The following is a 24414-nucleotide window of genomic DNA, read 5'->3' as shown; positions in this document are numbered from 1 at the left end:
GGTTAATCGTTTGTTCGTTACGCGATAAGCGGTTAATCGCTTATTCGCTATATGAATACTAAGGTGTACTCGGTTTTGCCACGGATGTCACATCACACCCCCGACCAATGAAGGCGGAAACGTTGAGGCGCGACATGATTGCTCATTGCACAATGACACTATAAAGTTACAATATTTAAACAACTCATTTAAATCCATATCATCATAAAGAACACAACAATTGTTCATACAAAATGCCAAATAGATAGATAAACAAATAACTTGTTCTTTTATTTTCTAATATCTTAAAGCCAAGATAATAAGTTTCTTCAAGTAATCCAATCAAGCTAACATCAAACCTGTAACATTGCATAAAATAGAGTTTGTCAACACAAAGGTTGGTGAACAATTTTCATAGTTTTGGACAATAAGTATATATTATGAAATCCACAACTAGTATATGAAAACAATAAATAATAGCAACAATTTAGATAATAAACCGTCAACAAGAATACATTGACGAACCGTCAATAAGAATACATTGACGACAATAATGAAATCATCAATAAGAATACATTGACGACACCTTTCTATATGGGGATACCATATATACTCGAAATTAACGTATGATCATACTTTGATGAGGCTACCCGCCTTAGCATTCAAGAGGCTACCCGCCTTAGCATTCAAGAATTTGCACATAATCATGTAAAGCATATAACACCAAATCGAGCATTTATTTAAGCAAACATATACAATACGTGTTGTGGTTTAAGACTCAAGTATAAATCATTTGAATTTGAATAAGTATGCAATGCCACCCCCAAAACGAAAGATGGAAAACGGGGGATGAAAAAGTACTCACCTTAACAAGTAACTTGAAAGATAGTGTCGTGAATAATCGGAGAGACCGGTTTAATGAGCAAGACCTATATTAAACGGGTCTTGTGTTAGTAGGTAGTCTTGGAAGGGTTTAAAATAAAATACATGACAAATAAAGTAAATAAATAAAGTTTAGGATTTAAAATGTAAATATTTGAGAAATTAAAGAAACGAGTTTTGTAAAATAAGTTTACTCGAAACCAGGTCTCGGTATTCTATTCATTAGTTTTTTTCTTTTTTTACTCAACCTATGTTAAGTAATAATGTGGGTTAAAATGCGATATTGCAAAACCCTTGGTTATAAGAATACCAAAACGAGGTTTACACGAGTGTTCGAGTTTGTCGGTTCGAGACTTGATAATTGACCAAGCTCACAGTTAACTTCCCAAAATAATAAATGTTATGAGATAACTCAATAAAATCAAAATAGACTTAACCAAGTATGTAGTTATATTGTGAAGAACCTTAACGTTCGTTAAGCGAGTATACGACCTTATCGGTTCGAACTTGTTATAAGATCAAGTTGGTTACCGACATGCCAAGTATGTTTAGAAACTAACTAAAATTGATTTAAAATATAATCTTGAAGAAAAATATGAGTTTTGGTGGCTAAAAACACACTTGTGTGTCTTAAACGAGTGAACTCGGTTTAGTTCGGTTTTTGGTTCGGTCCTTGACTCGGAATAAGACCGAGGATGGTTACCACATACCCAATTACCATGGAACTTGTAAAATAACTTATAAATAATAATACTCAAGTTTTACATTCAAAAAGTTAACAATAAAGCTTTTAAACAAAAGTTCGGTTTTTGGTTCGGTCCTTGACTCGGAATAAGACCGAGGATAGTTACCACATACTCAATTACAATGGAACTTGTAAAATAACTTATAAATAATAATACTCAAGTTTTACATTCAAAAAGTTAACAATAATGCTTTTAAACAAAAGTTCGGTTTTTGGTTCGGTTCTCAACTCGGGATGAAACCGAGGCTAGTCACCACATACCCAATACCATGGAACTTGACAAATATGAACAATAAACTAAAATATGTAGAAGTTAAGCAAGTATAATAAGTTATATGGTTAGATTTGTTAAATATATAAACAAGGACTACAAAGTCCTCCATGTAACCTTGCCTTACTAGCCCGACATTTCAACCGGCCGAGACCGGAGAAATGAAAGACCGAAGGTAAACAAGGAGTGTATATTATATATATTGTAAGGCCCCGTTACCGGTAACCCTACTTTCGTGTTGGATTTACTCATAAACACAGTTTTAAATATCAGAGTTAATTAAAAACTTTACGCGGAATATAAAACTTTCATTAAACATTACATAATTCATAACTTGTCCCAAAACATCCTTTGTCTTTCACATTAAAGCATTAAAATTAGAACATCATAAGTCTTCAGATGCCAGACTCTTGTTCAATGCCACGTGTCTCCTCAAGCGAGCTGCCTCATCCTACTCACCTGCGTGCATACTAAAAGTCAGCTACGCTGAGTGAGTTCTAGTTAATCATACACTATACCATACACATAAACTTATATTCCTTCATTCATACTTTCTTACTTTCATTCTTTCATACTTTCATTCTTTCTTTTGTATTAACTTACCTTCATATCTTACGTTATAAAGAGCATTACACCCTACATTCCTCGAGTATTATTAGGGCTCGGTACCCTCCTTCCTCTAATATTATTAGGGCTCGGTACCCTCCTTCCACGAGTATTATTAGGGCTCGGTACCCTCCTTCCTCGAGTATTATTAGGGCTCGGTACCCTCCTTCCACGAGTATTATTAGGGCTCGGTTTCCCTCTTTCCACGAGTATTATTAGGGCTCGGTTTCCCTCTTTCCTCGAATATTAGTAGGGTTCGGTTCCCTAGTTCTCGAATATTAGTAGGGTTCGATTCCCTCTTTGTTACAATACAACCATACATTATACCTCGAGTATTATTAGGGCTCGGTACCCTTTTCGTAACCATACAATCATGCAACCGTCATTTCCTTCTTTAATTAACTTATCACATTCATACACATAAGCATACATATCATACTTACCTTATACTTAGCGTTACAACCTGACAGTACGTGCAATATCCGAAGATCGTTCACGTACCATCAAGCAATCATTCATACATATCATATCATTCACATAAGGCATACACTTATCTCTTAGGATAAGCGTATTGACAAACATATCGAGTATGCACACAGCCCCGAAAACATAACACATAAATGGGGCTAGAAACTCACCTGGATCCTGTTACGCTCGCCGTTGATCGTAATTCCTTTCTTTAACTGGGCTCGGCTAACTGTATAATATTTACACATATCAATTAACTACTACTACTCGTTTTGTATTTCTATCTTTATATGACCCACAACGAACGGGGGTCCGGGGGCAGCGCCCCTGGCAGCGGGGTTCTAGGGGCGGCAGCCCCTAGCGGGGTCCAAGGGGCAGAGCCCCTGGCTGGGGTTAAGCTGCCAGGTCAGCTTGGAAAAATTTTATTTTCGATAACTGCCTTAACACATTTTCCATTAGGTTTTTAATTTATTTTCTAAGCGAACTTCACTTTAGGCGAAGTTAAACCTTAGGCGAACTTGGCTTCAGGCGAAGTTAAACCTTAGGCGAACTTGGCTTTTAGGCGAAGTTAAACCTCAGGCGAACTTGGCTTTTAGGCGAAGTTAAACCTCAGGCGAACTTGGCTTTTAGGCGAAGTTAAACCTTAGGCGAACTTGGCTTTTAGGCGAAGTTAAACCTCAGGCGAACTTGGCTTTTAGGCGAAGTTACCATTTAGGCGAACTTAGCTTTTCAGCGAAGTTGCCATCAGGCGAACTTGGCTTCAGGCGAACTTATCATCAGGCGAACTTGGCTTGCAGGCGAAGTTCATCAGGCGAACTTAGCTTGCAGGCGAAGTTCATCGCTTGAAGGCGAAGTTGCCCAGATGAAGGCGAAGTTGTCGCGCTGCAGATCTGTTTGCCCATAACTCCTTCGTTTCTTAGCCAAATAACTCGATTTTGGTACCCACGGAATCGTATGATCGGCGCCTACAAATCCCAACCATCAAATCGGCCTAAAATCGACGTTTTAGGGGTCCGATTTGGGCAGTTGGGTTTCGGGTCCGATTAACCCGTCAAATCCTAACCATTTTCAGTAATATTAGCTTTGCGGGATTAGTTCCTACCTTTCCAACTCAGATCTACCAGCAAAATCTCTGGTCTCGACTTCGGATCTCGGTCGGTTATGTGTGTGTTTTTGAGTGTGTAAAAGAGAAAGATGGAAATAAAATGATATCTTGGGCTTGGGATGGGTATTTATATCTCTCAAGCCCACGGACCCAAGGCCCATTCTCATTTAACCCATCTTACGTAATCTAAGCCCACGACCTGTTCCTTACTCGACATTAAATAGCTAAAACGTGAAATCACTAAACATAACTTTCTTTTATTTAACATTATAAAAATTTTAGGATGTTACATATATGTTGTAACATCAAGCTTTAAGTATTGAGAAGTTAGTTAAAATGAAAGATTAGCTTATGAAGAACAACCTTAGAATTCAAAAATTTGAGAGAGAAATGAAGAAATGAGCAAGCACAAATGAAGAAGATGGGTGTGTATATATAGGGTAAGTTGAATGGGTCTTTCATAAATGGTGTTTCATGAAAATGGGTTGGTTATAGACCCAAGAAGCACAAACTACAAATGGGTCCTTCAAGTCTCCATTTTGGTAGTTTTAGTCCCTGGAGTTCGTTTTGAGCGTTTTCGGGGAATTTTAAGAACCGAAAACGGTGTTTTTTTTTATCCAACAACTATAAAACAAATATTTAACATACAATTCATCATTTTGATAATATCGAAAGGTTCGGGATACAAAACGGGTCGGGTTTACATTAAGAATACAAGTATAAAATAACCCGAAATTGACAAATGTCACATTCCTCAACCTTATTTTGATCATAGTTGGGTCACTTATTGAACCGAACCCTGTCGGTTCACTCGCTTAAAAACATCTTCGCTTATTTACTCATTCTTGCTTATTTAACATGTGAGTTCTTCATAACCCCATTTTTAATGCTTTATAATGTTTTGGGGTGTAGCATGTCACAAGTTTTTATTTCGTTAGTTATGCTCTTGTTTACAAACAGATTCACTTATATCGTACATTTTAATATTATTCGTGCATATTGTTTATGATTATACGTGAACTTGCTTGCAACGTGTTTATTGTTTTATTGGTGGAAATTACACAAACGCAAACGCATACACATAGTGGGAGGGTCCGACGGGACGTACCTGCGCCGTCTAACGTTACGACTTCGGTTGTTTACGTAAGGTGGTTCTCATTTCCGCGACTTCTACGGCTTCGGCTAAATGCACGGGAGGACGACACTATTTGATTTTATTTATACCATGCTTGAATATTTATTGCATGACGATCACTGAATCACGCATTTTATATATATTTATATAAGCAAAAACTTATGAAAACTCACCAATATGTGTGATTGACAAAATATATTATTTTAAACGTGCTGCAGGTTGATACGATGAAGTGCCAAGACAAGAAAACTAGTTATACCTTAGGGTTATTTCAATGAATAATATTTGTTTTATTTAGATGTAATGTTGATTGTCTCATTATCAAACTATTTGTGTACTTGCGATATTATGGAATAAAATAAACATATTGTCACTATTAATAGTGTTACGAGCTTATGAGTGATCTGTACATTACACCCGGACGTATTCCGCTTAAAGCCGGGGTGTTACGTTCGATGTCCCTCAACAAAAAAAACAGCCTAACAAGAGGCCTAACTCTTATCAAAGTGATCCATCATTATTGGTTTCATTTCAAAGCCTTTTGGGACCATTTTTAGTTATTTTCACTTTTTCAGTTTCTAACATATTTAAATTCTAACATACTTTTGATCACCAACATACATAATATTCCACAATGCTACTTTTAAGAACCTTAAAAATGCGTTTTCGCTTGATATGATATACCGAACTAAAAGACTGTTTATCGATACATGACAAAACGTGTAGTGATCAACTATCGAATGAGAGCGACTAAAACAATTGGTGCAGATAGAATCTTATTCTATTCTTACCAAGACACCATTCATATATGTGACATTTGAACTAAACTACATTTGCATATTGATTGTGTATTAACATTTTAGTATATAGGGTTTCTATGCATAAAAAGTAATATTATACTTTAAGCTGTAAAAAGTAATAGACTATAGGAAATAAACCAGAAACAAACTCCAGAGAAACCTAACTAGGGCCGGTTGACTAAACACAACTAAAACCTAGCGATGCAAACGAGCTGAGCAGCTCGCGAGCTACTCGAGATCAGCTCGTGAAAAAGCTCAATCGAGCCAAGCTTAATCGAGCCTGAGCCCAAGGCCCAAGCCAAAGTAAGCTCATTTAATAAATGAGCTGGAGCCCGAGCTTCACTTATCGAGTTCGAGCCGGATCGCGAGCCTGTCATTTATATAATTTTTTAGTATATATATTTAACAATTATTAATTAATATATCTATATAATGTTATGAAAAAAAATAACTAAATAATATATATTATTTTTATACATAAAAATATAATTGAAAAAAAAATTCATAAAAATAATTTTAAATATATAAAAAATAAGAGCCGAGCACGAGCTTGAAAATCTACTCATGAGCCGAACTCGAGCTTTGAAAATAGAGCTCGAAATGAGCCGAGCTTGAGCTCCGTGTACTGTGTAAGTTAAACGGGCCGAGCTCGAGCCCAGTCTAGCTTGGGCTCGGCTCGGCTCATTTGCACCCCTACAAAACCTAATACTATATTTAACAGTTACCTTTTAGATATGATAATTATATAACCAGTCTAATAATCTTTTGTCTCTTGACGGGTCGAACGACAAAATTGGATAAAAGGTTTAAATGAATCAAAGGGATAGAAACTTACCCCAAAAATGTATTCAAAATGCATGCAACCACAAATCTTTATACAAAAGTTTGTGTGGTTGTCAACATAGTTTCAACCCATCCATTTTACCATCTCTACATGTCATGATTATGCATATACATCAAGTCGAAATCGTATGTCGAGGTACTCAATTCACACCTTGCTTTTTTTGATGACAGGTTCATAACAAGCTGCAAATCCGTGCTCGGCTCTGGGCCCGGTAATGACAATGTTGCGGCTGTAACAAAACAGAAAGTGGGCATTTGTCATCAAATTGTTTTCATTAAATAATCATCTATAATCACCTAAAATTCACCTACCAATCAAGATAACCGACACAACCTAACTGAAATGAATAAAAAACCGACGGCTTGGTTTTATATTCTTTTAAATAACCAATTTTTAGGTTTGGTTTCGTTTTATATCAAGCAACACCAAAAAAAACCGAACCAAACCAAAACAACTGAAAAATCGGAGTAATTTAAAAAAAAAATAATGAATGGTGTGGTCCAATAATTTTGGATCCAAACTAGTACTAATCAATTAATCATTAACCAAAGAATTTTAGGGCCAAAGTTTCAAGCCCAAATTCATTATTTTGACCACTTTTTTGGCTCAAACTTATCAAGCCCACATGGTAAAACCAAACAAAAAAAAGAACCAAAACCGAACCCATTGTGAAAACCTAAAGATTGGAAACGAACGGTTTTCAAAACCGCCAAAACTGAATTTTCAATTGTTGTTTCGTTTTGGGCCAAAAAGCCGAACCAAACCGGCTCATAAAAAACTGAACCAAACCGACCTATACACACCCCTATTAAGTACTAAAAATAGGTATGCAAAAGGTTATAGCTAAAGACAGTGATTTTGATTCGTTTCCTTTTAATGGGTCAAACGGTCAAAAGTTGCCCAAATTGCATTTTTAATGCAAAAGACACTCAACATCTTTAAAATCTTTAATATTTTAAATTGTGGCCAATCTTTATTTCATTTCAATCCAATATGAACCGGTTGACCTAAAAGATTTAACTGAAAAAACAGGCCAAGCGGATTTAACAGTCCCAAATATATTCATCAAATGCACAAAACCTCCAAATCATGCAATAATATAGTTTGAGTAATCATATTTTACACATTAACTACTTATAAACAAAGTTAAAACATGAACAAAAAGTGTTTGTGAGTCGAACCCACCCAATTCAAGGCAAACCCATTTTGACCCGTTACCCGACCCGCCCACAAGCAAAATACCATTTTAATACCTGGTGAAGGCTGAAAAGACTCAGGCATTCTCATATCATTACCATCTGGTAATGCAGCAACACTAGAAGAGCGTTTTCGACTTCGTAGGTTTTCCTGTAACGGTTTTGGAATCTGAAATGAAAACTGTGCTAATGTCACCCCTTGTTCTACATATTCTGGATGTGCAATCAAGTACCTGTTTAATAAAGATAATTAGTAACCAACTGGACCGTAGATCGGATACAAGGTTAAAATGATTCGGTACAAAACATACTTTTCAATATCGCATATTGACCGCAGCACTTTGCCTGATGGCGCCGTGTAATATCTGATTACCATAAAACTGCCAACCAAAGTACCATTAATAGAAGTTTATAATAATATTATGTTAAAACTTAAAAAATAATAGAAGTACTGGACTCGGGTTCTGCTTATCTCTAACGGGTCAAATCAAAAGGTTAGCATAAAAGAGAATGGGTCACCCGGGTCAAGTCGAAATTCGTCCACGTTATACTTTTATGCATAAAACTAAATTTGAGAATGTTGACCCGTTTATTTACAAACGGGTCAATTTGGCTAATGTTTTTTTTATGTCTGGAACGGATCAAATCTTAAAAATCGAGCAAAAAAGAAATAAGTTAAATAGATTGAAAGTTGCCTAAAATGCATAACTTAATTGCATACAAAGTTCTAAATCTAGTATGTAACAAATTAGATTACAATATAGTTTTTACAACCATAATTTTTTTTAAAAATATTTAACTTGAATTATATAAATAGCATGTAAATATGATTTTGACAAAGTAATCATCCAAATTTTAGACAAAAAGTGTTTTGGGTCGACTCGACCCGTTTCAACCGGATCAGTTTACACGTCAAGAAAGAACCGAAAAGAATCATACATATCACCAAACTTTGTGCCTCCTTCGCCTCTAATTCTCAAATCCCTGTGCCACCCGGGCGGGGTCTGCACGATATTGGGCTTGTCAATGGCCCAAAGCCTGCTTCCATCGGGCTCAACGTCAGACGGATCATCACATGAAACATCGGGCTGCCATTCACACGCTGTTGCACACACAAAGGGCTTTTCTATAACTTGTTCCCTTATCTCCTCATACTTCTGTTGGGTCGGAATAAATCTCCATTTGAAACAGTTTGCACATTGGACCGTGAAAGCAACGATAGCTGGCAGTATTCTTCTTCCGACATGTGGAGGTTCGTATGAAACCGGGACCGGGTAATCTTCGATTGGGGATAACCCGTTAACAGACAGGTCATAAACCACTAGCTGTTGGTTTGACTCGTTACAAGACGAGGCGTTTTCGTCTTCTGAATCAGAGGATGATAGTTCAATAACAGAAGGTTGCATTGGTGTAGATTTGAATTTACCTGATGCATTCACATAATATTGATTATTCCGTATTAAAAACATTATATCAGCCATGCAAATACATCGCAAATTCCAAACGGTGAATGTGACTGTATGAACATCGGCCAAACGGTGTTTGATAAAATGCCTCAACATACATTGCAAATTCCAAAATCTTCTAAATTTGATACATCCAATTCATCTTTCAACTGTAAACCTAAACCATATATAATCGTGCCTTTAGGATGACACCGATCTTCAACCGTAAACTTAAAACTCTTTCCGTCTACTTGAACAATACTTTCTCCCGGATACTTTTTCACTTGATTCTTTTTCATCAATTTTCTAACACCCATAACTCCATCCCAACACCCGACCGATGCATAAATATTAGCCATTTCCACATAAGGAGCTGCAGCCTGCGGGTCCATTTCAAAAAGACAACGAGCCGCAAGCTCACCGATTTCAACATTTTTATGAACTTTGCAAGCACTTAATAAAGATGACCATATGCCAACATCAGGATCTAAAGGCATACTTTTAATAAAATCCAACGCCTCGTCTATCTTCCCACCGCGCGCAAGAATATCAGCCATGCAAGAATAATGATCGAGTCCCGGATCGATTTTATAAACTTTAGTCATAAGGTCATAAATCTCCCATCCCTTTTCGATAAAACCTCCATGATTACAAGCTTGAAGAGCCGCAAGAAACGTTATGTGGTTTGGTTTTATCCCTAATTCCAACATATTATAAAAATGTGTCAAAGATTCTTCAAACTCTCCGTTTAAAGCACATCCAGAAACCATTGAAGTCCACGAAACAACGGTTCGTTCACGCATTTTATAAAAGATTTCACGAGCCTCTTTCAAGCTTCCACATTTCGCATACATGTCGATCAAAGCATTCAATACCATTAAATTATTTGAAAAAACCGTTTAAAGTTGCATACTTTTCGACCCATTTTCCAATTTCAAGAGCTCCGGTTTCTCCACAACCACCGATTAGATTAAGTATCGTAACTAAATCAGGCTTCACACCATCGGCTTCCATTAAGTCAAACAAGGTCAACGCTTCGTCTAGATCGCCTTTTTCAGCATAACCACCGATCATAATCGTCCATGAAACACAAGTTTTGTTTGTCATGTTATCAAATACTTGTCTTGCAGCGTTAAGATGGTTACATTTGGAGTACATGGAAATAAGAGTGTTAAGTACAGTTATGTCCAAATCACAGCCCGTTTTGATACCGTGACAGTGAATCAAACTACCATAAAATATTGCTTCGTGCTGGCTGACTGAAGAAAGTAAGTTAAGTACGGTACTTAAATCCGGTTTAAACCCGTCACAAAGCATCCTTTTGTAAAAACTAATAGCTTTCAAATGCTTATGAAAGTAAGCATATCCCGCTATCATAGAATTCCACGAAACAACCGTTACAAAGACGTGATCAATCCCGTTAAACACCTTTTCAGCCGAATCCAAGTCTCTAACTTTCGAGTAACACGAAACCCACGTGTTGGAAACCGAAACATCCAAATCTACCCCAATTCGAATCCCAAAAGAATGAACACCTTTCAAAACATTAACACCTTCACCACCCTTAACCGACTGCGATATCCCAATAACCGTAAGCGAATCCGGCCGTATTCCCTCACCTCTCATTCGCTTAAACAACAACAAAACTTGATCACCACCACCCGACTGAACCAACCCCAAAATCAACGCGTTCCAACACGCAACGTCTCGTTGAGGCATTTTATCAAACACTCAGCGGGCAATGTTTACACAGTCACATTTAATATATGCATCCATCATTGCTGTTTGCACATACACATCTGAACTAAAGTTTGATTTCAAAATATGCGCGTGGACGGTTTTGGAGTAACGGATATTATTAAGCTTCCCACACGCTTTCGCGAGGATCGGGAAGGTTAAATGGTTCGGTTTGAAGCTCATTTGCAGCATTTTGTGAAAGATTATAAAGGGTTTTTGGCATTGAGATTGGTTTACAGCTTCTCTTAATATCTGGTTCCATTGGCTAATTGTTGTCTTTATCATATTATTATTCAAAATCAAAGTTTTCTGCAAGTTCAGTTTTGGAATATATGAAAACTAAGGGTGTGAATGAAACCGAAGAAAACCGAAGCGAAACAAAAACCGATGGTTTGGTACTTTGGTATTGGTTTTGCATCTAATAAAAACCGAACTGAACCAAATTTATAGATTTATAAGAATTTATAAATATATGTAACTCAAATATTTTAGCCCAAATGTTTAAATTTTAATAATCAATTAATTGGTCCAAGTTCATTATTTAGGCCCGATTTTTTTTTTTCAGCCCAAAATTTTTAAGCCCGGATAATGAAACCGGAAAAAACGAAACTAAAAAAACAAAAACCGAATGGCTTTTAAAAATCCTAAAGGCGAAGATTTGGTTTGCGGTTCGGTGACCCAAACCAGTACACAAAAATACCCCCAAATTTTTAAGCTGAGATGGCAAAGCCGAAAAAACTGAAACTACCCGAACCAAAAACCGGAAAGACCAAACCCGAATGGTTTTCACAAATTCAAAAAGGGAAGTTCCGGTTTAAGGTTCAGTTTGGTTTTCGCCCAAAACCGAACTGACCAAACCAATAACCCAAAAAAATCCCAAATTTTCAGACTAGGATGGCAAAGCCGAAAAAACAGAAACCGGCCCTAACCCAGACTAAAAACTGAGAAAACCAAAACCGAACAGTTTTTACAAATTCAAAACCGACGTTTCGGGTTTTGGTTCGGTTTTAGCCCAAAACCGAACCAAACCAAACCAAACCAATAACCCAAAAAACTCCAAATTTTCAGACTCGGCTGACAAAATCGAAAAAACATAAACCGACCCGAACACAGACCAAAAACTGAGAAAACCAAAACCGAACAGTTTTTACAAATTCAAAACCGAAGTTTCGGGTTTCAGTTCGATTTTAGCCCAAAACAGAATCGAACCAAACCGAACCATTAACCCAAAAAAATCTCCAAACTTTAAAACTGAGATGGCAAAACCAAAACTGAACCTGAACCCAAAGCGAAACCCCAAAAAACCAAAACCGAATGGTTTTCACAAATTCAAAAGGCGAAGTTCCGATTTTAGCCCAAAACCGAACTGACGCAAACCATCATCCCAAAAAAACCACCAAATTTTCAAGCTCATATGGCAAAATCGAAAAAGTTCAAACCAAACCGAAAACTGAAAAATAGCTTTCACAAATTCAAAAGACGAGTTTCGGTTTTCAATTTGGTTTTAGCCCAAAACTGAACCAAACCCATAACCCAAAAAAAAATATAAAAATATAAAAAAATAATAAAATAAAACTAACAACATGCCAAGATTAGGTCATAGATTCAACATTAAATTCCTATGCATACATACACCCATAAAGAAAGCTATTAATATTTAATAATTAAACCACATGGAATAACAATATGATCAAGAAAATATGTACGGAAACAGATAAAGTGCAAGCTTTTATTTATAAATTTATAAGATTTGTTGGATAGTAAAGAATTGCTTTCCAGTCAAGATCTGATTTAAGGCTGAGGGGTGTGGGGGGCGCGAGAGGGGGCGCGAGTGGGGGCTCCAGCCAATAATATTGTGACGTGTGACAGAGAGAGAAACTTGATAAGATGGGTGTTGGTTGTGGTGCTCGCGCCCCGGGGCATGGTGTGGAGGGGCGCGAGAGGGGGCGCGAGCGGTTTATTTTTTTATTTTTTTATAAATGTATTAAAAAAACGTATTATTAAAAAAACAAGAAATTATTTAAAAAAACACACATTTTTTTGAAAATTCATAATAAAAAAAAACATACTAAAAATTAAACAAACAATAATATTTAATAATAAAACTAATCTAATACAAGATCATCTGGTCGCCTCGCCCACAAATGTTCAACCAACTCATGTCGAAGACCCCCATGTATCTCACGGCTCTTGATATTTGCTATGTTATGAAGTTTTTGTTGATCACTGATTGTGGACGGTTGTGGCGGAATGTCACCTTGGTAGTTTTGGCATATAGCTTTGCCCTCGTTTTCTAACGTCATGTTGTGTAGGATAAGACACGTGTAGACGACGTCCATTATCCTCTCCCGAGTCCAATAACGTATCGGGTTCGCCAGAACATAATATTGTTTTTTTATAGCTCCAAAAGCTCTTTCAATATCTTTTCTAGCATACTCTTGCTTCTTCGTAAAATACTTCCGTTTGTCGGCGACTGGATCTGTAAAAGCTTGAACTAACACAGCCCATTCGTTGTAAATACCATCGACCAGATAGTACCCGTACTTGAAGAGTTCTTCATTTGCAAGAAAAGATTGAGGTGGTTCAACCCCGTCGATAAGGTCGTTGATCAAATGTGACTGATCGATAACATTAAGGTCGTTATTTGACCCAGCAACACCAAAAAAAGCATGCCAAAACCAAAGATCCTGTGACACCGCCGCCTCAAGTATGAGGGTCGGACCTTCATGATCACCACGGTGGAACTGACCTCGCCAGGCCGTTGGACACATAGCCCATCCAACATGCGTACAATCGATGCTACCTAGCATCCCAGGAAAACCATGTTTTTCTGCGTGCACCTCATATATGCGTTGGATGTCATACGTTGTAGGTTTACGCAGATATCTCCGAGCGTAAGTCGATATGACTCCTACGTACAATATATATTACAAAATGTAATAAATATTTAATAAAAAGTAAAATTAATGTTTTTTACCTTGGCAGAAAAAATGAAGGGATTCACGTGCAACCCTTTTCGACATCTGTAAATACTCATCCAAAGCGTCCGACGAGATGCCGTACGCTAATTGACGGATAGCAGCCGTGCATTTTTGAAGAGGGGTAAAACCGGGAAGACCCCTAGCATCCTCCCTTTGTTGAAAAAAGGGATACCGTGCCTCTAAATCACTCGCTATACGCGTGAACAATTGCCTGCTCATTCGAAAACGAGTTCGAAAATCCGACTCCGCGTATACCGGTTGAGGGCTAAAATAATGCATCATCAAAGTATCGTTAGCACCCGATCGATCACGATCACGAGGTGGTGCTCTAACCCTCGGGAGTCGGGGTTGATGGGCTTGATTTTGCAAGAGATTGACCACGGTTGCGGTCAAAACTCCCCCTACATGAAGAAGCAAATCATCCTCTTCGGAGGAGTTGGAATCAGACGAGTACGACGACATTATTTTAAAAAAAAAAAATTGGTTTTGGGATATTATATATGAGTTTGGAGATTGAAGTTGTGTTTGATATGGTTAAAATGGGTTGATGGTATGTGATATTGGTTTTATAGAGAAAAAAAAATTTTTTTTTTAATAAACAAAGAGCCCAACGGCTCTATTTACGCAACCCAAGACCCCTTCACGCCTATTCCTAGCCGCTACCCCTCTTGCGCCTGCCTCTTTTTCCGCGCTCGCGCCCCTCTCGCGCCCCTCTCGCGCCTCGGTGGTGTGGTGCTCGCGCCCCGGGGCGCGAGCGGATGGGCTCACGCGCCCCCTGTCGCGCTCCACACCCCTCAGCCTAAGGTTGAGTTAGGGTGTGTTTGGTAAGAAGATTTTAGTAGCTTTGTTGTTTCACCTGAGTTTGAATGAGACAGATGGTCCAATGAGATGTGGAAAAATATATAAAAGTTTTGTTTTATTTTTATAATTTTATAACCTTTTAATTTTCGTAAACCGCACTGGTTAGCCCAAGTCCACCGTATGTTGTTTCGGAGAAAACCCGGTTGGGATCGGTTACTATTAATAAGTTTATAAATAAAACTGTTATTTTATTCATAAACTTATTAATAGTAAATTTCGGGCGTGGTAAAATCCAGGCGTTATCGTTCTTAAACGTTGAGACGGTAAGTCAACATGAATTCGGTCGGTTTCGGTTACATGTGTTATTGTACTCGAACTAAAACAAAAAATAAATAAATTTAAATATTAAGGTGGATCAATGGGGTGAAGTCGGTCGGTAAAACTCGATCGTTAGTAAAACCCAATTGTTATTGATCCCGGGCCTTGAGATGGTTAGTCTACGCGAATTTGGTCGGTTTCCATCATGTTCGTTACGGTACCCGGAACTTAAAGAATCAGCATTCGGGCTGGTTTTCGTTACATTCATTACGGTACTATAACTAAATCAAAACACTGTAAGTTTATGCGAATCCGGTCGATTTATGTCACGTTTGTTACGATACCATAACAAAAACAAATTTGGTTTTCGATCGATTTTTGTTACGTACGTTACGGACTTAAACTAAAAAAACAACACAGAGAAAACAAAATACCACCGATAAGGTGTCGTAAAATGGCCTAATAGAAACTTTGCAGCACCAAAGTTGTAAATTATTATATATAAATATAATAATAATAATGTGGTGTGCATATATGTGGGTGTATTTGAAAATTTACATACAACTTCCAATTTGATTAATAGTTAGTTCCTACCCCACTGCCCGACTAGCGCTTAACGATTTTTGCAACATTGTCGGAGTCCATAAAATGACAATTTTATATTTGTGTTCTTTGATAGAAAACCGGTATGTGCAAACTTACCAAAATTAAGACATTTGTTGCGCATTAGTTGCAAAGAAAGAGAGATATGAGCGGATGATTGAAGCTTGGGATGATGCGTAAGATTTGAAGATTGCAATGGGGGTTTGTGTTACACCTTGGTAGAATGAAAAGAAGACACGAGTGTGTGAGGACAGGCTTTGTATTATAAACTATATAGGTACACGTCTGTACCTAATAAATAAGTAACTAATTGCGACATGTCCGAGATGTTATAGATAGAGAGCTCAAGATCTTTTTGCAGCTTCTCTTGTTCCGTGCCTTTGTATTTTCTTAATTCAAGATAGACAGTATTAATCAGTCAGTCATATCTATCTTAAATATCATTTTATAATTTTTAAATCTTCATTACTAACTATTTCATATATCTTTTCTTTAACTCGTGTAACACTTGGAGCTCTAATCTATCATTAATATAAATAAACATATAATTAGTTTTAGGCTTTAGGTGAAACTCGAACTTTAGATATCGTTGATTGTTGTTTACTTATTTGCGATTTATATATGGATTATTAGTCTAGGAATTAGGGTTATCACCTACTTATCTATCGATTTGTTGAACCATCAAACCTTGATTTATCAACTTCAAGTAGTAGATACTTGAATATTAGGTATTAGGTATCGTAAATATATTTTGTGACCAACTTCACCCGACCTAAAATGTTGAAGCGACCTGTAATTTTTCATGTTTGGTTCAATGAAATTAGAGCATTTAAAAACAATGACTCTAATACTAAGTTTCAAATAGTATGTACTTAATTACGTAGTTATTTAGAGTTCCACTAAGTTATTCTAGTACTAAGTTTCGAGTAGTATGTATTGGATATTAGATTTATTATTATGAGCCCACAGGCCCGTTAGGTTACTAGGGTTTGCATTCCGTTCTCTATATATTGTAACGCATTATTAGATCCGTAGATCTAAAAGAAAAGAAAAGAAAAGCAAGGTCGGTGACCGTGGTCAAATGACGGCCTCTTTAATCCGTAGATCAAGAGATTGGATCTGTAGATCTAGAAAGAAAAAGAAGGAAAAAAATATAATCAAACCGTAGTTTGAGATCGTTGGCTGTGTACCGGGATCCTTGACATGGCTAAAACACCGATAAAATAATTAAAAAGAAAACGCATAGGCCGCAACGATTTAGGAACAAACCAAGAAACACATTTGAAGATAGTCACCATTCAAGAAGATAGGAAGCTCAAGTGCTCAACAACAATATGTAGACTTTTAGGATGAAAGTCAAACGTGATGTCATCATAAAAAATATAATATCACCAAAGAGTTGTTCTATACTGTGTCAGGGAAGAAAAGAAATAAGGTAATATTCCCCATAAATAAATCCGATGACATTGAAAAATAGGAAGCCGAAGGTGGTGGCTGATGATAACAAAGCTTTATTCGACATAAACTTGAAAATAAAAATATAAACGAAACCAACAACGGAGATAGGACAAGGCGACGGCTATGGCGGCTCGCCGCCCTGTCTAGGGTTTGAAAACGTTGACGACGGCTAGGGTTTATATTTTTGTGGTGGTGTAGCGGAAAAAGAAGGTAACCAGAACCTAACGCTGTGATACCATGTAAGTTAGTGGTAAAGACTTTTGTTTCTTATTTCTTAATAATGCGTTATAATATATAGAGAACGGAATGCAAACTAACCTAACAAGCCTGTGGGCTCATAATAATAAATCTAATATCCAATAGTATGCACTTAATTATGCAGTTATTTAGAGTTAGCATTCATTTTTTGTACTCAATATTGAGTAATGTCTTAATAAGATTTTTTAAAAGAATTATTTTTATATACAAATTTCACGTTTTAGATTGAACATCTAACAAATATTTGAATCCATCGTTAGTTTTGCGACAAAAGATTTAAGTTCTTACACGGATCTTGTAGGATTCTTAATAATCACGAAAACATAAGATTAATCATTTAATTTTCATGTCACATGGACATGTTTTTTTAAATAGATTACTACATCATAACTTAGGTGTGAATTTAATTTCAAAAACTATAACAACTTCTATTAAAATCAACTCTATTAAAACCTACAAACCTTCACCCAAGGATTTATGGGATCAAATATGAAGTTAAATGTTATGGTGGTTATTGTCATAGTGATGACATACATGAATAAGGTTCCCACAATGTTGTCATATCATATGCATTTAGTTGGTGGTAAAGGGTGGGTTGTGCCTTCTGAACCCAACCATTATGAAACATGGGCAAAAGGAGTGAATTTTGTAATAGATGATATTCTTGTGTTTGATTTTCTTACCGGAAACCATACCGTTGCAGAAGTGCCAAAGGCGGTATACAACACATGCAACACCACTGCCGTCAAGAATGTTACGACAACGGGTCCCACCACGGTCACTTTGTCTCTTGTTGGCATGCAATTTTTTATCTGAACAATGCATTGTAAAAGTGGTCAGAAAGTAGCCGTCGAAGTGAAAGAGTCGTAGTCTCTAATTTCAGTTCGTTTTGTACAATAAAAGCTATGAATACAGAGTTTGAATTAAATTGAGTAAGAGCTGTCTTTTTTTCTTTTAACAACCAACAAATAAAATGCTGGCTACCCCGAGTAGTCCAATGGCAAAAGACGACTCCATACGCTGGTGATTGCAAACATTAACGCTAGGTAAGAGTCGTCTTGTAGCCTAATGGCATGTTTGGTTGGTAGAAATTCATAGGATTTCAATGGAATTGGAATTTAAATTCCATTCTATAACATGTTTGGTTGGCCAAAACAAGAAAGTGGAATCGAAATCAATTCCAACCAATTCCTTTCACAATCCTTCATTATAAAGTTTGATTAATCAACGGAATCTTTATATATTACATAACTGTCCCTGGCAAACAATAGCAAAACTATTGACCCTCGTCTCCTAATCGCAACCGACACCGACATTTTTCTTCGGCGACAACCACCAACACTTTTCTCTGGTGACCACCACCAACGTTATTCCATCGATATCTGAACCACGTTTTTCGGCTATAACAGTGCCTAAGCATCGCCGCCACTCCCTTCGTTATGTCAAACGTGCTTGAAACACCGGCAGGCGCCACCATCGTGTTACCGGCGGCCAGATAAGAACCACCGTAACCCCCTGTTTTTCCTTCATCGATTCGATTTTGATTGTCGCCACTTGGTAATGGCCGGTGATGGATTTTGATTTCAGATCTGGATCAGGATGGTGATGTATTGGCGGTTGAAGCTCGCCTCCCCTAATGGACGAAGGTGTTTTTAAGATCTAGGTTAACATTAACCATACTGGTGGTGACCGGCGGGGCTTTTAAGAGGCAGATGACCGAATATAGTTGTTGATTCTCTAAGGGCAATTTTGTCTATTTTGTTCATTCCAATTCCAATTCCAATTCCAATCATAACCAAACAGATGATTGTTTTCCAAAGGAATCCCTTAAGGGGGTGTTTGGTATAGAGAATTGGGGGTGAGAAATGGAAATGGAAACAATTCTCTTGTTTGTTTACGAAAGAAAGAGGTGAGAAATGGAAATAAACCATTTCCATTTCCCTGATTTCTTTTCTCTAAAAAAAGCGAAGAAATCATTTCTCTAGGGTTTCATTTCTCACTTCCATTCTCTTCCTTTTCACTTCTATCACCAGCTTCCTCCTTCAGAGCACCGTAACCCAAAACAAGGTATGGTTCAAATTTCCGATTAACAGATCCATAAGCATTCAATCTATATATATCAGCTTCCTTTTCACTTTATTATTATTAATCGTACGAACTGGGTTTTGAGATGTTGAGTTCTGTGTAGTTTGTCTGTGCTTGCTGTATCAAGTTGGTTTTTCTTCCATCTGTGTGTACCCACCGCTTTCCCACAAAACCTTAATCATAATCAGAAATGCTCTTTTTCTCTCCCTCTATGTGCGATGTGATGGTCGTTTGTCGCCCCTGTTTGCCTACTGTTGTCGGGTTCAATTTCTGAACCCTAGGTGACGGTGGTGTGGTGGCCTGGTTAGGGTTTCTGATGTAAAGCCCCGTGACTGACGGCTGTGGGTCTTGTTTGCTGTTTGTTAAACCCTCATGGTGGCTAGCGGCCATGTTCAACAATTCAGAGGGTTTGGTTAATTATTTAGGGGATTCGTTGAAGAAAGAAACTGGGGTTGATTTGAAAGATGCAAGTTCTAAGGTTTATGGGTTTATGGGTGAGTTTCAAGATTCTGTATTGAAGTCTCAAGCTGAATTCAAGAATTGGAATGAATGGGAGCGTTGGAAGGTAGTTGTAATCCTAAATTGTGCTTAAACAGTGTTGTAGAAATCGCTAGGCGCTAGTCGGGCGGTGGGATAGGGACTAGTGATTAATCAGGATTAATAGATATTAGTCAAGATTGATCGGATTGGAATATATATTTAAATTTGTGTAAAATTTTCAATTTTGACCGATTTTGGACAAATGGGGATTAATTGGCGCCTAGTCGGGGTATTTATAACATTGTGCTTAAATGAGTTTATTGGTGTTCGGGGTTACCCACATTTGGGAAATATGTTGTCTTTTTGCAGGATGTTAATAATTGGGATCCCACAAGAGTAGGTGCGTTGGCAATTTATCTGTTGGTGACGGTTGTTTCGTGTCAAAGGATATTCGTGGCGGTTCGAGCTCCGTTTATTAATAGACAGATAATAGACAGATATAAGAAATCTTGTCAATGAAGCTGGAATAATGGCTGTAAGTGTTACTTTTTATATAATTTACTTAATATTGTTCATATGAATTAATTGGTTAAATGATAAAATTTATGAAGGTGAGAAAAGGACATACAAAAATATACCAGCAAGATATTGTTGATGTGTTAGATAAGCAGTTGCTTGAGGGAATGGGTGTGCTTTTGACAGAGGAAGAGCAACAAAAATGTGAAGAAAGAGTATGCCCTTTTTGCCCTCTTGACATTTGAGAATCTTACATCTTTGTAAGGGTAGTACAGTCATTAATCATGTTGTTAAAACGTGAAAGGTATCTATTGAAAAGAAGAGGCTGTTGGCAGTACATGAAGCCGGTCATATTTTGTTAGCACATTAATTTCCTCGATACGATTGGCACGCGTTTTCTCAGTTATTACCCGGTGGTAAGGTATGGTTATAATATCGGAATTTTGACTTTTAAAGTGTTCGTTTAAATTTTATATTTTTATGTTTGTTAATATCTAACATATTTGAGCAGGAAACTACAATATCTGTTTTTTACCCTAGAGAAGATATGGTGGACCAAGGTTACACAACATTTGGGTACATGATGATGCAAATGGTGGTTGCACATGGTGGACGATGTGCCGAACGTGTTGTTTATGGTGATGATATAACGGATGGTGGAGCTGATGATCTAGAAAAGATCACAAAGGTGTATATGTTTTCACTTGTTTTATTTTGCTTTCAAATTAATAATCACATTGGTTTTAACATGTGATTGATTATTATCTGTTAGATTGCTCGAGAAATGGTGATAAGCCCTAGAAATGCAAGATTAGCGTATGCAACATTGACACACCGAGTCGGATTGGCCAATAGAGCAGATAGTACTGATGGAGAACTTATAAAATATAGGGTATATAATATTTAATTATTTATCATCGCCTTTAATCCATTCTTATCGTTGATTAATTCATCTGCTTTGGAATTATATTTCAGTGGGATGACCCGCATGTAATTCCTGCTGATATGACAGTAGAAGTTTCAGAGCTCTTCACTTGTGAATTGACAAGAGTACGCATAACTTTTTATTTAATATAATTCGTTAATATACTCGACTTATATTTGTTACCTAATGTTATTCTGATGTGGGTTCCAGTATATCGAAGAGACTGAAGAGCTTGTAATGAAGGGACTGATGGATAATAGGCACATACTGGATTTGATTACAAATGAACTACTAAAGAACTCAAGAATTACCGGGCTAGTAAGTTTTACATGTTACATTTTACATATCATTAACAGATTAGTTGAAATTAGGTCATGTTTACATTTTAAAGTTTAATTGGATGATTTCAGGAAGTTAAAGATAAGATAAGCGGATTATCCCCACAGATGTTTGAAGATTTCGTTAAGCCCTTCCAAATAAATCCAGATGACGTACGTGTTATATATTTTTAAGTTAAAATATTAATAATATCAATTCAGTAGTTTGTGAAATGTAGTTGACGGGTTTGGTTTGTTTGTTTTTACAGGAAGGACCGATACCTCACAATGACCGTTTGAGATACCAACCACTCGATGTTTACCCTGCACCTCTTCATAGATGTTGACCAACAAAAAGTCAAATTTGTATCACCAAAGGAACATGCTTTTCTATTTTTTGTTTTCTTATATTTATTGTATTTTTGACCGATAAATAGCTAGAATGATCACAAATGTTTTCAAGAAAATTACATCAATACCAAAAGTTGTTATCACCAAATATGCATATTAATCAGATTTCTGGTAGGCTAGAGTTTGCTAGAAGGTACCCCGGTGGGTGCAGCTCGAGAACTTTTTTCCACAATTCTAGAAAGCGTTTTCACTTCCTCTTTTCGCCCTGGTCTCGGCTTTTATTTCATCTGACCCGAGTTTTCTCATGCCAGCAGTGTCATTTATCGGCCCAGGCGCAATCCCGTTGACTCGTATGTCATAATCAGTACCCCATTCCAATGCCAGATTCCTTGTAATAGCATCTACTGCAGCCTATAATATTACACATTAAAGAAACATACATACATGAATGTATATAAACATAATGTTTACTTAAATTTAGAATCTTTTTGTATAACCTTAGCAGCAGCTACATGAATTTGGTACCAACCAGCTGTGTAATGCAGAGTAGCACTGATATTCAATATTATTCCACCACTCTCATCTGAGCTTCTTCCAGGTCCTCCTTTCTTCAGATACTTGACTGCTTCATGGCACATAGTAAACGTACCTATTGTTCAAGTAATGTCACCACCACTCTCATCTGACTGTTTTTTATTTTTTAATAAATATTTGTTATGAAAAAAATACTTGTGCTAATGATAAAGTTGATATAATTCTCTGTTTATTTTCTATGTACCAAACAAGAGAAATGATTCTCAGCTATATTTCTCTACTGAAATCTCTGTACTACCAAACAGAACAGTCAATTCTCATTCTCCAGACCAATTCCCTTTCTCTGCAATTCCATTTCTCTATAATTCCATTCTCTGTACCAAACACCCCCTAAATTCAAATTCCAATTCCATAACATTTTGTGAACCAAACGCACCCTAACTTTAAACACAAGCATTGTTAAAAGTCGACAATTATTAAATCGTTCTTGTATCTTCATAAATCATTTGTGGTGAACAATAGTAAAATCTACGAGACTGGTATGGATAACTAATGATTTATTACTCTTATAATATCATATCATGCAATGTACGTGTACAAACGAAATGACTCATATTATTAATGCTCATGTTATATATGCATGATTTAGTACTCAAATATCATGGACCTAAATCCTAAATCACCTTAATGACAAATCTGGATCAATTTATGATTATAAAGAAATATATTTGTGGGTTACATACAATGATTTTTTGCATCAGACAGAGATTTCTATTGATGAAATTGGATTTTGAAGATTCTTTAAAACTTGTTCGATGGTTTCAAGTACCAGTATCTTTTGTGCGTATGTATATCCGATCGAGAGAGTTCGAGGAATAAACTTCGAACTAATCTAACTATGCACAATTAACATAACACTTAAGCCCTAGTAAATTATTACTCAAACCAAAGCATACAAGCCAACAACGTGGCCCAAATAATATAAGTGTTAAACGAGTTCGCACTCCCGCATCACCTAACTCGTTTAACATCTAACATTATTTCTTAAATCGACAAATTAATCCAACATACCAAAATATATGTTGATAACATTAAAATTACCAATGCTTCATAAACTATATACAACAGTAGTGTAATCAAGATTCGAACTTGATACCTTACCAAGAAGTTCATTACTCGTATGTTGGGTGTTTAAACTCTAAACATCAGCCTAGGTCAAAACCATCAATATTTTACCAAATTACTTGCAAAATGAAGAGGTTTTATGTGAAAAGGATTAAAGTTGTGTCACCCATTTTCCATGTAAAGAGGATTAAAGTTGTGGGTTTTCCAACCTTTTGCTAAATAGATTGGGAAAAGATATACATATCATCTTTTTAATATTTTGTAATTGCAATCGGACATTTTGCGAATTGTATTTATGATTGGAAACTTTTATTTTATTTTCTGTAATCAAAATTGCGACTGGTTTTACGACCGAATCGTATTTTTAAAAAGGTTGCGATCGACTATGTGACTGCTTTTATACTTTCACATTTTTACTGAAACTTACAACCAATTCTAGGACTGGATTA

General features: G+C 36.7%; 2 protein-coding genes, 1 long non-coding RNA gene and 1 pseudogene across 3 annotated transcripts; 2 read left to right on the top strand and 2 right to left on the bottom strand.

Moving 5' to 3' along the window:
* Positions 1-1409: 1409 nt before the first annotated feature.
* On the bottom strand, positions 1410-11498 carry LOC143564765 (pentatricopeptide repeat-containing protein At4g19191, mitochondrial pseudogene; annotated as a pseudogene).
* LOC143564743 (methyl-CpG-binding domain-containing protein 2-like) lies at positions 6908-8417 on the bottom strand. Its single transcript, XM_077051928.1, has 3 exons — positions 8343-8417; positions 8089-8264; positions 6908-7064 (listed from the first exon to the last, which is right to left on the bottom strand). The coding sequence occupies exons 1-3, from the start codon at positions 8405-8407 to the stop codon at positions 6922-6924; spliced, it is 384 nt and encodes a 127-aa protein (XP_076908043.1). The 5' UTR covers positions 8408-8417; the 3' UTR covers positions 6908-6921.
* Positions 11499-20691: 9193 nt separating the features above from the next.
* Positions 20692-21135, top strand: LOC143564742 (uncharacterized). Its single transcript, XR_013140927.1, has 3 exons — positions 20692-20732; positions 20809-20928; positions 21018-21135. It is a non-coding gene; the product is annotated as an uncharacterized LOC143564742 (long non-coding RNA).
* A 102-nt stretch (positions 21136-21237) lies between these two features.
* On the top strand, positions 21238-22027 carry LOC143564764 (ATP-dependent zinc metalloprotease FTSH 12, chloroplastic-like). Its single transcript, XM_077051947.1, has 5 exons — positions 21238-21401; positions 21486-21605; positions 21689-21763; positions 21849-21956; positions 22010-22027. Exons 1-5 carry the CDS (start codon positions 21261-21263, stop codon positions 22025-22027), a joined length of 462 nt encoding a protein of 153 aa, XP_076908062.1. The 5' UTR covers positions 21238-21260.
* Positions 22028-24414: the final 2387 nt, after the last annotated feature.

The sequence above is a fragment of the Bidens hawaiensis genome, unplaced genomic scaffold (assembly GCF_021521415.1).
Source record: "Bidens hawaiensis isolate Kalapana, Puna unplaced genomic scaffold, B.hawaiensis_p1.1 tig00022155_1, whole genome shotgun sequence".
NCBI classification, from domain to species: domain Eukaryota; kingdom Viridiplantae; phylum Streptophyta; class Magnoliopsida; order Asterales; family Asteraceae; genus Bidens; species Bidens hawaiensis.
This window is presented reverse-complemented; position numbering and strand designations above follow the sequence as displayed.